Source organism: Ranitomeya imitator, chromosome 5, assembly GCF_032444005.1.
Source record: "Ranitomeya imitator isolate aRanImi1 chromosome 5, aRanImi1.pri, whole genome shotgun sequence".
Lineage (NCBI taxonomy): Eukaryota > Metazoa > Chordata > Amphibia > Anura > Dendrobatidae > Ranitomeya > Ranitomeya imitator.
The window spans coordinates 65,485,563-65,503,917 of NC_091286.1; the positions used below are offsets into that span (position 1 = coordinate 65,485,563).

The following is an 18,355-nucleotide window of genomic DNA, read 5'->3' on the forward strand; positions in this document are numbered from 1 at the left end:
CTTTTATATGACAGAAATACTACTCCAGTCCCTGATATTTCTGGCATAGCACACGCCACAGAAAAGATGAGTTTGGCACCGTGTACCCCACTAAAACTGGTATAGGGCAAGCATGTGCTTATGAAATAAGTGTTTGATCAACTATCAGCCGGCAAGACTTCTGGCTCTCACAGACCTGTTAGTTTTTCTCTAAGAAGCCCTCCTACTCTGCACTCATAATTGCACCTGTTTGAACTCGTTACCTGTATAATAGACACCTGTCCACACAATCACACTCCAACCTCTCCACCATGGACAAGACCAAAGAGCTGTCTAAGGACACTAGAGACAAAATTGTAGCCCTGCACAAGGCTGGGATGGGCTACAGGACAATAGGCAAGCAGCTTGGTGAGAAGGCAAATTAATTATGCAAAAATCATACAATGTGACTTTCTGGTTTTTACTTTTATATTCTGTCTCTCACAGTTGAAGTGTACCTACAATAAAACTTATAGACCTCTCCAATCTTTGTAGGTGGGAAAACTTGCAAAACCTGCAGTGTATCAAATACTTATTTTCCCTACTGTGTGTGTGTGTGTGTGTGGGTATAGAATTGGGTACAGATTTCACAATAGAAGCTGAATACATTATCAGATAGATCTGATGAGACTGGTATAATTACTATGAAATCCATGATGGAATGGCTATACAATCCTGATATCAAGGTAAGCATTTCGAAAGTCCATTTTCCTGTTATTTTAAAGGGAACCTGTCACCTGAATTTGGCGGGACCGGTTTTCGGTCATATGGGCGGAGTTTTCGGGTGTTTGATTCACCCTTTCCTTACCCGCTGGCTGCATGCTGGCCGCAATATTGGATTGAAGTTCATTCTCTGTCCTCCGTAGTACATGCCTGCGCAAGGTTGCCTTGCGCAGGAAAGGGTGAATCAAACACCCGAAAACTCCGCCCATATGACCGAAAACCGGTCCCGCCAAATTCAGGTGACAGGTTCCCTTTAATATCAACTGGAAAAACTTTCAAACACGATTAAACATAATTGTGATATAGCTTTTTTTAAAAAAAAAACCCTGCCCCATCAGGTCTAAGAGATCGATCTAATAATGTATGGAGTTTGAATAGTGAAATTTGGTGAAGCTGCCCTTCTATAGTTGTAGCTATGAGTGATGTGGGCACTGGACGGCATACAGAAGCAGACTTCGGGCCTTTTATGTGCATGCGTGCGACAAACAATGAGAAGATGCGTGTTTACAGGTGAGTGGACTCTGGCTACTCACATGCAACGTTCTGCTTGTATGTGTAGGAGACAATATGGGAACACATGGCAGATAAGTACTTAATGTGTCTAGTGCTCAAGAGGTCATGCTGACTACAAATCATATGAAGGCAACAACAACAGACAAAATCATAAATGTTCAAGGCTAAAAGGTTTTGACAAGAAGTAGAAACATTATACTTTAGCTATAGAAAATCGAATTATACGTATAATATAAAGGATCTTTTACGAACCTGAATCTTGACCAGACTCAATCATTTCCTGTGTGTCTGTTGGTAAAGCACAGTAAGAAACATTCGTCATAACCAGATTATTGCTAAGAGTTTCTTTTTATTAAACAGCTTTTATTATTTACCAGAATAGGTGTCAGTCACATACTTATATTTTTAACTTTCTGACTATTTCAGTAGGGCATCTAATACATCACAGGAGAACCTGGACAGATTGAAGTTTAGTTTTGTTGGCAAAGATTCAATATAACTTGTATTTTATTCATTTAAATTTCTGCCGGGTCTGAATGTAGGAGTCCAGTGGGCGGTCTTAAACAATAATTGGCAGCTAATCTTGTATTAAGACCGCCCCGATGGTATCCAAGGCCCAAAATGAGCTGGGATTTTAACAAATAAATACAACTAATAATGAATATTTTTGCACAAACCTATATATTAATCCGTTCATTTTTTTAAAAATTGCTTTATAACATGTTGCCCATACATTACACAACAGTTCCAAGTTGACGGGTTTTGTGAGCACTGTGCAGGACGGCACTCGGGGCTCAAGTGAAATCCAAAAATTAAAAGGAAAGGAAACCTAAAGGTGTTGCCTACTGTGAATATCCTTTTTTACCTTCCTTCAGAGCAGTAAACAAAAAAGAAGCTGATTACAAGATGTCCTGCTGTGAATATCCCAGCAATCAGCTGAATCCTGCAGGAAAACACAGCAGCAACTGTCCATTCCCCTGCAGTTCTGCCACAGAAGAAAGGAACCGTCACATGTGGCCCTTCAAAATCTAGGGATCATCTATGTTATACGCAGACACTCCAGAACAAGAGCGGAGGGCAGCTACAAGCAACGACCCCACAGCTGAAAGACTCAGCGTGTCTGTGGATTAAGGTACCTTCACACATAACGATTTCGTTAACAATATCGTTGCTTTTTGTGACGTAGCAACGATATCGTTAACGAAATCGTCCTGTGTGACAGCGACCAACGATCAGGCCCCTGCTGGGAGATCGTTGGTTGCTGGGGAATGATTAGGACCTTTTTTTGGTCGCTGATCACCCGCTGTCATCGCTGAATTGGCGTGTGTGACGCCGATCCAGCGATGTGCTCACTGGTAACCAGGGTAAACATCAGGTTACTAAGCGCAGGGCCGCGCTTAGTAACCCGATATTTACCCTGGTTACCATTGTAAAAGTTAAAAAAAAAAAAACAGTACATACTCACATTCCGAAGTCTGTCACGTCCCCCGGCGTCAGCTTCCCTGCACTGACTGTCAGCGCCGGCCGTGTGCTCTGTCAGCGCTGTGCTCTGCTTTATGGCCGGCTGGCGCTGACACAGTCAGTGCGGGAAGCTGACGCCGGGGGACGTGACAGACATCGGAATGTGAGTATGTACAGTTTTTTTTTTTTTACTTTTACAATGGTAACCAGGGAAAACATTGGGTTACTAAGCGCGGCCCTGCGCCGGAGACTTCGGCATCGTTGAAGACAGTTTCAACGATGCCGAAGTCTTTCCCCTGATCGTTGGTCGCTGGAGAGAGTTGTCTGTGTGACAGCTCCCCAGCGACCACACAACGACTTACCAACGATCATGGCCAGGTCGTATCGCTGGCCGTGATCGTTGGTAAGTCGTTTAGTGTAACGGTACCTTTACTTGAACAGCTCAATGTTACTAATAGGAACTAATTTAGTAATGCTTCATTTCTATGTTGCTGCGGAAAAGAAATTGAAGACTTGTGATCAAGTTTACACATAGATGTCAGCTGATTGCTGGGAACACCAGTAGTGGTATGACCTGTGATCAGCTTACTTATAGTCAGGGCAGGTGCAGACGGTGGCAGAGTCACTCATCCAAGTGAATCGAGCCGATTATACAAACAACACTCCGATTTGTGATCAGAACGTGATCATAGTGTGGTCCAATTTGGATGAGGAGGAGAAGATGGAGAAAAAAAATCTCCATCTCTATTGTGTCAATCTGTGGAAATCGGACTGCACTCTGATGTCATCTGTGTGCAGTCTCACGCTTTCTATTGACTCACTGACTTGCATGGCCAAGTACAATCCAAATATCATATCAAACTTGGGCATGCAGATTTTTTTCTTCTGACAGACTCTATCCACTGTCCCATGGAAAAACTTTGGTCTGAGTCTTATCCGATGTTTTGTTGGATCGCACTCGACTAAAATTATGGTCATCTGCACCTGATCTTAAGGTAAGAAAATATATTGTCCAAAGCAGAGAACACTTGGAATTAAGCCAGGAAATGTGATTTCCTTTGAATTTTACGATGCGACTCAAAAGTGTCGTATTATACTCCAGAGCATAATAATCATCGGCCTATTTATTACTTTTCCAGTGCACACAATGTCCTCCTTCCTCCATCTTCACTCTGCGCAGAGGCTTCTGACGTAGACGCGGCCACTGATGGCACGATGCGTCGCCCGTGGCCTGCTCAGCGCCTCGGACAAGGAATGTATTGACATCAGAGGGTTATTCAATGTCGTAAGCACCGGAACAGAGTGAAGATGAAGTCAGAGACTGATATTTGTCACCAAGATGAAGGGAAGAGGCCGAAGTAAGCTGTGCGGACCTGCAGATGGGGGCCTGCGGCTTCAGGACAGGAGAATCAAGAGGAGAGCAATGTACTTCCTATTTTCACCATTTTCCCAGCCCTTTTCAAATTAGTAAAATATGTAAACCAATTTTGATAACAATGCACAGTCAGCCTGCATATAGTGTCTGTGCCCGTATGGGAAATTACTATTTACCAAGTCCCATGCAAACAATATATAATAACCACTACATAGAATAAACTTGCATAAAAAGGATCAAAAGAGAAAATAATTACTTTTATTGAGCATAATCACATAATAATACATATCATAACACTACTGTGGGATTCTATGATGGGTACAACTACAGAGGAGCCCCAGGTTCAGCGCTGGGGTCCTGGGTTCTAATCCCACCCAGGACAACATCTGCAAAGAGTTTGTATGTTCTTTCCATGTTTGCGTGGGTTTCCTCCGGGTACTCCGGTTTCCTCCCACACTCCAAAGACATACTAATAGGAAATCTAGATTGTGAGCCCCATCGGGGACAGCGATGGTAATGTGTGCAAACTGTAAAGCGCTGCGGAATATGTTAGCACTATATAAAAATATAAAGATTATTATTATTAATATTATTATACACACAGAAGGTCCACTATGTAATTGGACACAATATCACTGGTAAATAGCATCCAGGAGACTCCCCCGGAAGAAGGCACGCACGGCGAAATGCGCATAGGGGTGGTGGCGCTGCTGGTCTGGGGTAAATATGCTGCAAATAACCTTGGTGTTCCCCCTCTAAGCTTTATGATGCTTTTTTTGCTGGATGCTATGTACCGGCACAGTGATATTGTGTCCCATTACATAGTGGACCTTCTGTGTGTATGTTCTAAGGTTATCTCAGGGTGTAAGAATGATTAGATTGCATAGCATTTGCCATTGACCTGTGGCTCCTCTGTAGTTGTACCCATCATAGAATCCCACAGTAGTGTTATGATATACTAGATGGCAGCCCGATTCTAAAGAATCGGGAGTCTAGAATCCATATATACTTTATTTATTCAAATGTAAAAATAATACAATTAAGAAATAATAGTAAGAAAGAACAAAAAATGGCTGCACTCACCAGCTCTTGACAATTCTTGTTATTTAAGGTACAGTTACACAGGATCCATGAACATGCTTATGAGGGGAGGGATGAAAGACATCAGACGACAACTTTGCGTGTTTGAATGCAGATATTAATAAATAGGCAGTTTATATTGCAGAGAAATTGCTGGGCAATAATGGACAATGTCCTTATGTGGCAAATAATAGAGCAATATACCCAATGTGGCAAAGAAGAGGTTAATAAACGGCAGTCTCTCAGTATAACAGTCAGTGAATAATAGGCAGTATATGGAGAAAACACCAAACAAAAGTTCAAAATTGGTGTGAAAATGTCACTGAACCACTTCACAACTAAATATATATAGTTTTGGTAAATGGTATTATCATTTTATTGACGAAATTCGGCAGGAGCTTGAAGAGCAACGTCACTGGGCCCGCCTCCACGCAGTAGAAACTTGCTGTGAGGTAAAAATTCAAAAATCACACCAAAATGGCGGGCGGAGTGTGTCACAGTACGGCACGTTTCTGATTGGTCGCTCGCAGCAGGCGGCAACCAATCAGACACTGGACACTGTTGACGTCACTTATCTCCGGACATTATCTCCGGACATTAGCTCCGGACATTAGCTCCGGACAGGAAGTTGGCACAAATTGCAGGAAGTAGTATTCTAGGCAATTATATATTAGATATTTTTATGTGATTATGCTCAATAAAAGTAATTACGGTACTTTCTCTTTTGATCCTTTTTATGCAATTTTTTTTCTATGTAGGGGTTATTAAAGTAGTAAAATATCAGACCATGAATCACAGAATAGTTAGATTCAGTCCAAATTTAACTTTTTGTAAAACTTGATTCATTTCTGTTTAAAAGCATTTGTGCCTTTCAGAAATACATGGGGCTATATTACTGCAAACAACGTATGCAAGGGCACAAAAAAGAAATAGTGACCCTCCAGATATCGATTAGAGTACAGAGGAGATGCTGCTACTTTCTATTTAGATTTTACAGACGTTTGTTTGTTTTTTTTATCAAAGCCAAAACCATATTATTTTAGAGATTTTAAGACAATCATTTATTCATTCATACAGTAGTTCATTCATTCTACAGGAACTCTTACTTGATCCCGCGCTAGTTTCTTTCAAATCTTCCACATTTTCTGTAACAAAAAAAAAGAAACCAACAAAGTCATCTTCCATTGGGCTCGGAAGGCCCTTGCCTATGGGCTGGATCGGCAGGAAACGGTGTGGATTCTCGGTCAGTACCGGCCTATTTTTCTTTTAATGTACATGGGTGTCACAGTCACCATTCACTATTTACATCCATGTGAATATCAACGAAATATTAGATAATTTATCATCTAAAAATTGACATTAACGCATTTAGGACCAACGATTGGGATTTCGAAAATGTGCAAAAAATGTGAAACCTCTGAAAAAGAATTAAAACCTACCTGTTTCTTCAGAAGGAGGTTTCTTGTCGTCTGCAGCTGCAAAAATAATAAAGACTTCAATTAGCATCAGCCAGAAGGCAATACTTGATCAGATAATGACTTATTGTTCAATTTAGTATAAGGTATGTAAAAAAATAGTAACTTATTTTCCCATATGACTCTATTGAAATATAAATACTGAATTGTACATATTTCTCTCTCTCTTTGTCGCTTCTTGTACTGCAAAGATTACTTTTTAGCAGACATCTCATTATCATCACAGACAGGATTACGTTAAATGGCAACACCTATGTATACTATAGATATCACAGGATCCAAAAATGGTAAGTGATGGTCACGGTTCCTTTCCTTCCCCCTCCCTGCACAATCACCTCTGCACATATCACAGAGCATGCCTACAAAACTCTCCTATAGGACCCTAATAATCAGATCCTGGCTATTGCGGTCAATGGTCCATTCACTTGCTGTAAAGCAGATCTCTAAGTGTTATTATGAGAAGGGCAGGCAGGATAGCTGCCTCAATCATACACAGAAAAGAGAATAAAAGAATTCAAATTAAACAGTAGAAGATAATAGAATAATTATTAAAGTTAATTGAGGTGATACATTCTGTTTATTTCAAGACTTTTAAGTATGCAAAGAATGCAGTAATATAATATGCAAAGTCAGCAAACATGTAAGGATATTAGTCACAGTGGTGAAATTAATTTATATTATTATTGGGCTGAGGAAAGTAGATACTTATACTGTCCATTGACAGAAAGCGGTTACCGAGTGGTGAGGACGTGGTTACACAGAGCAGGAGGACTACATGGCACTAGACAACTAGTCTTCTAATGATAATCTCCTGCTGACAAAGCACTGATTTTATTGAAACTACAACACTCAGCCCAGTAAGTGACACATCACTGGAATCAGGGTGTCTGCCCCTACTTCATGTCGTTCTCAGATTAAATAGCAAAAATCTTCTGACAGATTCCCTTTAATGTAAGTTATTGACATTTTCATAGTAAAAATCCACCATTTGCAGTCTTGTAACAACATGGTCAGTATTGATTGTATTGCTTAAAGGGGTCATCTAATGATCGTACAATGGTTAAAGTTGAAAAGTACTCGTAAAAACTAGCAACTTTGCAATCTACATTTTAAAAATCCTGTCCATTCTCAGGAACAGAACGATTTTTAGTTTGTTAATCTACAGTTCATTGCCTAAGTTATCGGCCACCTCTGCAGCGGCTGGTCTCCATGACAAGTAGCACACTCTTGCAAGCTACACAGCTTGTGACTGATGATGGATTGCTGGTTGTGCCAGCTTCAGAGCCCGTCCGCTCCTCCAATGTCGGAAATACAACCTTGCCTCTGCTACCAGCATCGAAAAGAGCGTACTTTGAGCCCAAGGCTTTGCCATGCAATGGCAGCCTGCCCGAAATGTCAATCTTCTTACAAGTGAGGAGGTAGAAAATTAGTACACCCCTGAGGGAAAAAAACACTAGAGAACACCTTTAAAGGGACACTGTCACCTGAATTTGGAGGGAACAATCTTCAGCCATGGAGGCGGGGTTTTTGGGTGTTTGATTCACCCTTTCCTTACCCGCTGGCTGCATGCTGGCTGCAATATTGGATTGAAGTTCATTCTCTGTCCTCCGTAGTACATGCCTGCACAAGGCAAGATTGCCTTCCACAGGCGTGTACTATGGAGGACAGAGAATGAACTTCAATCCAATATTGCAGCCAGAATGCAGCCAGGGGGTAAGGAAAGGGTGAATCAAACACCCGAAAACCCCGCCTCCATGGCTGAAGATTGTTCCCTCCAAATTCAGGTGACAGTGTCCCTTTAACAATGGTTCCAACATGTAACCTCCATGCATGCTTATTGACTGTTGCAGTGTGACTGTGTGCTGCATCTTATTTTCACTCCTGCAGCACCCTCCGATTACATGCCATTTTTCTGTGCACTCTCTAGAGCAGTGTTCCCCAAGTCCGGTCCTCAAGAGCCACCAACAGGTCATGATTTCAGGATTTCCTTAGTATTGCACAGGTGATAATTGCATCACCTGCACAGGCAATAATTCCATCACCTGTGCAATACTAAGGGAAATCCTGAAAACATGACCTGTTGGTGGGTCTTGAGGACCGGACTTGGGGAACACTGCTCTAGAGTCTGATGTATTCTCCCTGTAACCAGTGCACACAATATACAAAGCTTGCCTTCCTAGCCTTAAAAAGTAATTCCCATGGCAGACATTTATGGCAAAATCCACAGATGTCATAACTTCACACATGTAGGTCCCATGTCTAGAATGGGGTCCTCAACCTCCACCTCATGGCTTTGTTGAGTTGATAGGTGGTTGTGCAAGCAGAGCCATCTCCATTTGCTTCTATGGATGCTGCGAAAGCAGATGAAAATGGATTATGATTGTTGCGTACCCAAAAGTGAACCCACATCTTATCAGACTTATCTGGCCTGTCCTGTTAATATGCCATAATTGTCTCTGGTGGGAATAATCCCTCAAGCTGACCATTAATGCATTTAGCTCCTTCCTGACCAATTCAAGCAGTGCTCAAAATAATGGCAGTAGATAGCCATTAAAAGTTTACAGGACTCCCAATATTGTTCAAAAATCCAATCTCTCCGGAGTCTGTACAGATGTCATGATGCCTAATTTTCTGGCATGTGATCACTTAAACAGAAGAATGGCCAAATAACCAATCGTAATCCTCCGGTTGACTGCCAATTTGAGTAGAGCAGGTCAGGATGACTAACAAATTACTCCACTTTTAATTTTTACTATCATGCAACAAAACTATGGTATGTGTAACATGATAAGAGTTAGTATGTTTTATCATCAATTCCCCCTACAGCAAGATCAGAAAAAAGGCAAAAGAAAGCACAGGCTGCGTGGAGCAATACAGTGCAAATGTTAAGGGTAATAGAGGGGAATAAAGACATCGGATACTGGCGCTGATTGTAATGGAGGCGTCTGTGGCTGGAGCGGCTGTACCAGAACCCTACAAAGGTCCATTTACATGGTACAATAATCGACAAACGGGCTGCTGATCATAAGCGAGCATTTTCATGAACGCTCATAAACATGCTACTGATCAGCTGACATAAAAGCAAAACATTTGTCGGCTAATTTGAATTGTTCTTCCGCCTCATCGGTCTGTTTGTAGTGGTCATAAATGAGGGCGGATCATCTTGTATATGGTCTACTGAAGCTTGTTTATAGGCAGAAATACAAAATTTGCCTTAAAGCGGTTGTCTAGTGCTGCTCACTTCCACATCAGGTGGTGACCGGGTTGGGTCTCCACATACATCTTTGGATGTTTGCACAATTGTCAGGTTAGAATACTGCCATTCTTGTACACGTCCCATCCAAGCTGATATAGGGAAATGTGACTTCATCAGCCCCACTCCACTTTTCAGTGTGAAAGTGAGGGTCGAGTCAAGAAGCCGTTTAATGGGCAGCACAGTGGCTCAGTGGTTAGTACTGTTGCTTTGCAATGATGGGATACTTGCTTCAAATCCCACCAAGGACAACATCTGCAAGGAGTTTGTATGTTCTCCCTGTGTTGGTGTGGGTTTCCTCCGGGTTCTCCAGTTTCCTCCCACACTCCAAAGATCTACTGATAGGGAATGTAGATTGTGAGCCCCATCGGGGACAGTGATGAAAATGTCTGTAAAGCGCTGTGGCATATGATGGTGCTATATCTGCCCATCATTCTTTATAGTCTATGCAAAAACGCGAGCAAAACTAAAAGTAAATATAAAAAAATAAAAGTAGATGAATAAAAAAATGCAAAACAATTACGGGTATAATATACATCAATCTCCTAATTCACATAGAGTAAATGGTCTGGTAGGTGTCTCCATACATGACCTTCCGATCAAACATCTCAACTGGTTACCAAGTTGCGGACACATCATTGGTGCGGCCTGATTATCTGCACAGGGGCCCAAGAGGTACAGGGGTACAGAGGTACAGGGGCCCATTTCCACCTCCAAAGCAAGTGGCATTGTGCATTATGATGAGCTATTGGACTGTGAAGGACCCATACACTGTTCTGTCTAAGTCCGCTCCTGTACAGACAGCCCCTGGGGTTTAGTAGAATCCTGGAAATAACATGTCGACCTATTTTCCAATAACACATGTGCTTTTTATTGTTCTTTTTTATTGCGGCGAGTAACAGCTGCATGTTTAACTATAAAAGTCAAAACAATTAGATATAAAAGACAGCACAGAAAACGGCCATTACACCAGAGTTTTGGGGTTTTTAACCCCTTCAAAATTTCACCTATCCATACGAAGAAAAGACCCTTAAGAAACAGTTGAGCAAATAATCAAATGACATAATTTCGTCCTTCAAAGTTTCCCCTTTAATTCATATTTTCCCTTCTGCTCTTTTCCAGATTAAAACGATTTATCAAGCAGTGGCTGCACATAAAACAGGCGGGTGGCTACTCTTCCAGGCTGCGTTCTCGAGGCATCGGAGGGAGTTCGCAGCGCAGAAGACAATCATACTTCTGTTATCTGCACCCTCGTGATTGAAGTGATCATCACAATATGTGCTCCAACCAGCACAGAGCTTTCTGCTAGACACATAATCCTTGCCTCAGCCGTGCAACATGCTGCTACGGTAATCATACAGCCATCCTTTGTGCCTTGATTCAGAACATTGACAGAGATCTATTAAATAGAGCTCATGGAACGACTTGAATGGGACAAAAAGGAAATTCATTCCCAGAATTCAGAAAAAAAGAAAAGCTGATATAATATGAAACATATGTTGACTCATACCACTGAGATTTTCCCCCTTTTATATCTCTTTATCCTTTAAATACATCCCACCCCTCCCCCCTTCCCGAGGATTATTGTTGAAATAATATGCATTGCTTTCTGCAAAGGAAACATGATTTGTATATTACAGAATGCATGTTAACATTGGGTATTGTCACTACGCCACATACTAACAGGCAGGGAGAATGAATTCATTTGTTGTAATAACTAGTTTTTTCCAGCAGGGGGAGCAGAAGCTTTTTCAAAACAAAAGTTGGTGTTCTTACTTTCTAGTTCTGTGTTATTCTTCGTTTTACGCCTTTTTTTCCTGCCCTTTTTTTCTCCACTTTTAACAATGTAGGGTAAATAGTCTGAATAAATAGACACTCAGTTTTTTATTAGGCCTTTATTAGTCATTTGCACATTAAACATACTTCGGATTGCACTGTTGGACAATAAAATAAAAAATACCATTCAATTTTGCTCTGTTTGAAAGCGTCTTGTTAGCAAAGAGAAATGCGCGGCTAAATTAATAGGATTATGAAAAGTTTAATGAATGTAACATATCAGAGGTAATCTGCATTCAACAGATTTGTGTTTAGATCCTTTTTTTTTGTTAAATAATTATTCTGCTTTTATTCAACTCATTAAGCAGTTTATTGCTATAGTAACATCCCCGCTTTACTCGATTTGTGAAGCAGATGAACTATAAAGACCAAACAAAGGATTAGCTGAAGACTTTGTTCTAGCTAATTAAAGCCGAACTTTAGATTAGGAATTCTGGACGGCCATGATGGAAGATGCCGCTGTACAGCTAATTGTTAAGAGCGTGCATTTGGGATAACTTAGACATTTTCATCTTCAGCTTTCTGACAATTCTGTGTGTATAGAGGTATTGCTTTTGATATCATAGTTCATCATTAGATTTTTAATACAGCATATTTATGGAAAACCAATGTTATGTTAATGAAGGTTTTTTTGTGCTAAACCTCAGTACATGTGTACATAGTATAGTGTCAGTGTGTTCATATACTCACTTACCGCATCTACTCTGGGATCCAGGGCTGCTCTGCTCCTCTTCTCAGTGATGTCTCCGCTCTGCAGACTCTCGGGGTCATACTGCGCGCTTTCTGACTTAAAAGTGGCTTTTACAACGCAAATCTATAGAGGGTCAGTACGAGGCTAAATAGGTTTACATCCTAAAAGAGACTTCTGGCTCACACAGAGAGCATAGAGTGATCTGGAGAGTCTGAGGAGGGGTGACAGAATTAAGATGATGAGCAGAACGGTGCTAGATCCCAACTTCTGACTCACACATAGAGCATAGAGTGATCCTGAGAGTCTGAGGAGGGGTGATGCCACTGAGAAGATGAGCAGAAAGATGCTAGATCCCAACTTATGGCTCACACATAGAGCATTGAGTGATCCTGAGAGTCTGAAGAGGGGTGACAGAACTAAGATGATGAGCAGAACGGCGCTACATCCCAACTTGACTCACACATAGAGCATAGAGTGACCTGTAGAATCTGAAGACGGGTGACGTCACTGAGAAGATGAGCAGAAAGATGCTAGATCCCAACTTATGGCTCACACATAGAGCATAGAGTGATCCAGAGAGTCTGAAGAGGGGTGACAGAACTAAGATGATGAGCAGAACGGCGCTAGATCCCAACTTCTGACTCACACATAGAGCGTAGAGTGACCTGTAGAATCTGAAGACGCGTGATGTAACATAGTAACATAGTAACATAGTAACATAGTTAGTAAGGCCGAAAAAAGACATTTGTCCATCCAGTTCAGCCTATATTTCATCATAATAAATCCCCAGATCTACGTCCTTCTACAGAACCTAATAATTGTATGATACAATATTGTTCTGCTCCAGGAAGACATCCAGGCCTCTCTTGAACCCCTCGACTGAGTTCGCCATCACCACCTCCTCAGGCAAGCAATTCCAGATTCTCACTGCCCTAACAGTAAAGAATCCTCTTCTATGTTGGTGGAAAAACCTTCTCTCCTCCAGACGCAAAGAATGCCCCCTTGTGCCCGTCACCTTCCTTGGTATAAACAGATCCTCAGCGAGATATTTGTATTGTCCCCTTATATACTTATACATGGTTATTAGATCGCCCCTCAGTCGTCTTTTTTCTAGACTAAATAATCCTAATTTCGCTAATCTATCTGGGTATTGTAGTTCTCCCATCCCCTTTATTAATTTTGTTGCCCTGCTTTGTACTCTCTCTAGTTCCATTATATCCTTCCTGAGCACCGGTGCCCAAAACTGGACACAGTACTCCATGTGCGGTCTAACTAGGGATTTGTACAGAGGCAGTATAATGCTCTCATCATGTGTATCCAGACCTCTTTTAATGCACCCCATGATCCTGTTTGCCTTGGCAGCTGCTGCCTGGCACTGGCTGCTCCAGGTAAGTTTATCATTAACTAGGATCCCCAAGTCCTTCTCCCTGTCAGATTTACCCAGTGGTTTCCCATTCAGTGTGTAATGGTGATATTGATTCCTTCTTCCCATGTGTATAACCTTACATTTATCATTGTTAAACCTCATCTGCCACCTTTCAGCCCAAGTTTCCAACTTATCCAGATCCATCTGTAGCAGAATACTATCTTCTCTTGTATTAACTGCTTTACATAGTTTTGTATCATCTGCAAATATCGATATTTTACTGTGTAAACCTTCTACCAGATCATTAATGAATATGTTGAAGAGAACAGGTCCCAATACCGACCCCTGCGGTACCCCACTGGTCACAGCGACCCAGTTAGAGACTATACCATTTATAACCACCCTCTGCTTTCTATCACTAAGCCAGTTACTAACCCATTTACACACATTTTCCCCCAGACCAAGCATTCTCATTTTGTGTACCAACCTCTTGTGCGGCACGGTATCAAACGCTTTGGAAAAATCTAGATATACCACGTCCAATGACTCACCGTGGTCCAGTCTATAGCTTACCTCTTCATAAAAACTGATTAGATACTGATATGGAGTTAAACAGTTATTCTCATTGAGATAATCCAGAATAACATCCCTCAGAAACCCTTCAAATATTTTACCAACAATAGAGGTTAGACTTACTGGCCTATAATTTCCAGGGTCACTTTTAGAGCCCTTTTTGAATATTGGCACCACATTTGCTATGCGCCAGTCCTGCGGAACAGACCCCGTCGCTATAGAGTCCCTAAAAATAAGAAATAATGGTTTATCTATTACATTACTTAGTTCTCTTAGTACTCGTGGGTGTATGCCATCCGGACCCGGAGATTTATCTATTTTAATCTTATTTAGCCAGTTTCGCACCTCTTCTTGGGTTAGATTGGTGACCCTTAATATAGGGTTTTCATTGTTTCTTGGCATTTCACCCAGCATTTCATTTTCCATCGTGAATACCGTGGTGGAGAAGAAGGTGTTTAATATGTTAGCTTTTTCCTCGTCATCTACAACCATTCTTTCCTCACTATTTTTTAAGGGGCCTACATTTTCAGTTTTTATTCTTTTACTATTGATATAGTTGAAGAACAGTTTGGGATTAGTTTTACTCTCCTTAGCAATGTGCTTCTCTGTTTCCTTTTTGGCAGCTTTAATTAGTTTTTTAGATACAGTATTTTTCTCCCTATAGTTTTTTAGAGCTTCAATGGTGCCATCCTGCTTTAGTAGTGCAAATGCTTTCTTTTTACTGTTAATTGCCTGTCTTACTTCTTTGTTTAGCCACATTGGGTTTTTCCTATTTCTAGTCCTTTTATTCCCACAAGGTATAAACCGCTTACACTGCCTATTTAGGATGTTCTTAAACATTTCCCATTTATTATCTGTATTCTTATTTCTGAGGATATTGTCCCAGTCTACCAGATTAAGGGCATCTCTAAGCTGGTCAAACTTTGCCTTCCTAAAGTTCAGTGTTTTTGTGACTCCCTGACAAGTCCCCCTAGTGAAAGACAGGTGAAACTGCACAATATTGTGGTCGCTATTTCTAGATGCCCGACCACCTGCAGATTTGTTATTCTGTCAGGTCTATTAGATAGTATTAGGTCTAAAAGTGCTGCTCCTCTGGTTGGATTCTGCACCAATTGTGAAAGATAATTTTTCTTGGTTATTAGCAGAAACCTGTTGCCTTTATGGGTTTCACAGGTTTCTGTTTCCCAGTTAATATCTGGGTAGTTAAAGTCCCCCATAACCAGGACCTCATTATGGGTTGCAGCTTCATCTATTTGCTTTAGAAGTAGACTTTCCATGGTTTCTGTTATATTTGGGGGTTTGTAACAGACCCCAATGAGAATTTTGTTACCATTTTTCCCTCCATGAATTTCGACCCATATGGACTCGACATCCTCATTTCCTTCGCTAATATCCTCCCTTAAAGTGGACTTTAGACAAGACTTTACATAGAGACAAACCCCTCCTCCTCTCCGATTTTTACGATCCTTTCTAAACAGACTGTAACCCTGTAAGTTAACTGCCCAGTCATAGCTTTCATCTAACCATGTCTCGGTTATTCCCACTATGTCAAAGTTACCTGTAGATATTTCTGCTTCTAGTTCTTCCATCTTGTTTGTCAGGCTTCTGGCGTTTGCGAGCATGCAGTTTAGAGGATTTTGTTTTGTTCCAATCTCCTCGCTGTGGATTGTTTTAGAAATGTTCTTACCTCCCTTCTGAGTATGTTTTCCTGGATCTTCTTTGTTCAAGTCTAATGTTTTTCTTCCCGTCCCCTCTTCTTCTAGTTTAACGCCCTCCTGATGAGTGTAGCGAGTCTTCTGGCGAATGTGTGTTTCCCAGGTTTGTTGAGGTGTAGTCTGTCTCTGGCGAGGAGTCCATCGTACAAGTAATTCACACCGTGGTCCAGGAATCCGAATCCTTGTTGTCTGCACCATCGTCTTAGCCAGTTGTTTGCATCAAGGATCCTGTTCCATCTCCTGGTGCCATGCCCATCTACTGGAAGGATAGAAGAAAAAACTACCTGTGCATCCAGTTCCTTTACTTTCTTCCCCAACTCTTCAAAGTCTTTGCAGATTGTCGGTAGGTCCTTCCTTGCCGTGTCATTGGTGCCAACATGTATCAGAAGAAATGGGTGGACGTCCTTGGAGCTGAAGAGCTTTGGTATCCTATCGGTCACATCCTTGATCATCGCACCTGGAAGGCAGCATACTTCTCTTGCGGTTATGTCCGGTCTGCAGATGGCTGATTCTGTGCCTCTCAGTAGTGAGTCTCCCACCACCACCACTCTTCGTTGCTTCTTGGCTGTACTTTTTGCTGTCACTTGTTGCTGTGTGCCCTTTTCTTTTTTGCTTGATGGTATTGCTTCATCCTTAGGTGTGCCATCTTCATCCTCTACAAAGATTTGATATCGGTTCTTCAGTTGTGTGGTTGGTGATTTCTCCATGGTCTTCTTGCTTCTTTTGGTCACATGCTTCCACTCATCTGCTTTTGGAGGTTCTCTGACACTTTTTTCACCTTCTGTGACCAGTAGAGATGCTTCTGTTCTGTCTAGAAAGTCTTCATTCTCTTTGATGAGTTTCAAAGTTGCTATTCTTTCTTCCAGACCCCGCACCTTTTCTTCTAAAAGGGCCACTAGTCTACACTTCTGTCAGGTGAAATTTGATTCTTCTTCTGGTCGATCTGTGAACATGTAGCACATGCTGCAGCTCACCATGTAGGTTGTCACATCTGCCATGTTGCTCCTAGATCCCGCTGACTTGCTGTGTGTTTTCCTTCTTGTGTAATCTACTCAGCCAAGCTCTCTTGCAATAATGTCCTACAGGCGGTTTGGTGATGCTTTCCAAGCAGCTGGTCCCGGCTGTACCCAACGATCTTCTAGCTTAGGGAGACTCTTCGCTTTTCCCAGAAGGCACCTGGAATATGCAAATTAGCCTCCTCAAGCTTGAATCCCTGGTTTGGTGATGCTTTCCAAGCAGCTAGTCCCGGCTGTACCCAACGATCTTCTAGCTTAGGGAGACTCTTCGCTTTTCCCAGAAGGCACCTGGAATATGCAAATTAGCCTCCTCAAGCTTGAATCCCTGTCACTAAGAAGATGAGCAGAAAGATCCTAGATCCCAACTTATGGCTCACACATAGAGCATAGAGTGATCCAGAGAGTCTGAAGAGGGGTGACAGAACTAAGATGATGAGCAGAACGGCGCTAGATCCCAACTTCTGACTCACACATAGAGCGTAGAGTTACCTGTAGAATCTGAAGACGCGTGATGTCACTAAGAAGATGAGCAGAAAGATCCTAGATCCCAACTTATGGCTCACACATAGAGCATTGAGTGATCCTGAGAGTCTGAAGAGGGGTGACATCACTGAGAAGAGGAGCAGAATCGTGCTAGATCCTAACATCTGGCTCACACATAGAGCATAGAGTGATCCAGAGAGTCTGAAGAGGGGTGACAGAACTAAGAAGATGAGAAGAACGGTGCCATATTCCAACTTCTGGCTCACACAGAACATAGAGAGATCCAGAGAGTCTGAAGAGTGGTGACATCACTGAGAAGAGAAGCTGAACGGTGCTAGATCTCAACTTTTGCCTCACACAGAGCATAGAGTGATCCTGAGAGTCTGAAGAAGAATGACATCATTGAGAGGAGGAGCAGAACGGTACTGGATCTCAGAGAAGATGGCGGTAGATGAGTATATTATCACACTGACACTACACTACATACATATATACACAGATTTAGGAAATAAAATACTTATTTGAGGAGTCTGTCAGTCCAAACTGGTAATATAAACTAAGCGCATAGGCTCGGAAGGAATTACACAAAAATTCTGTTGCAAAATGCTTTGAAAAGTCTCAACACTTTTGTGCAACACAGAGTTGAGCAAAAAAAAAAAGCAAATTTTGCTGCTTTCATGCAAGTTTGGGCCAACTGCACCAATATGGGTGGAACTGGGGCGGGCAGAGACAAACAACAATAAGCTCATGTAATTCATGACAAACCAACTTTCAGAT

General features: G+C 41.7%; 1 protein-coding gene across 6 annotated transcripts in view; it reads right to left on the minus strand.

The window, feature by feature from the left end:
• MACROD2 (mono-ADP ribosylhydrolase 2) overlaps positions 1-18,355 on the minus strand; it is a 2,991,260-nt gene that overhangs the window by 170,253 nt on the left and 2,802,652 nt on the right. For all 6 annotated transcript variants that reach the window (XM_069768762.1, XM_069768759.1, XM_069768757.1 and 3 more), the window contains exons 13-15: positions 6,610-6,645; positions 6,277-6,315; positions 1,507-1,542 (exon numbers count right to left, since the gene is read on the minus strand). In XM_069768762.1, coding sequence (XP_069624863.1) covers positions 1,507-1,542; positions 6,277-6,315; positions 6,610-6,645 — 111 coding nt within the window. The remainder of the gene's footprint in view (positions 1-1,506; positions 1,543-6,276; positions 6,316-6,609; positions 6,646-18,355) is intronic.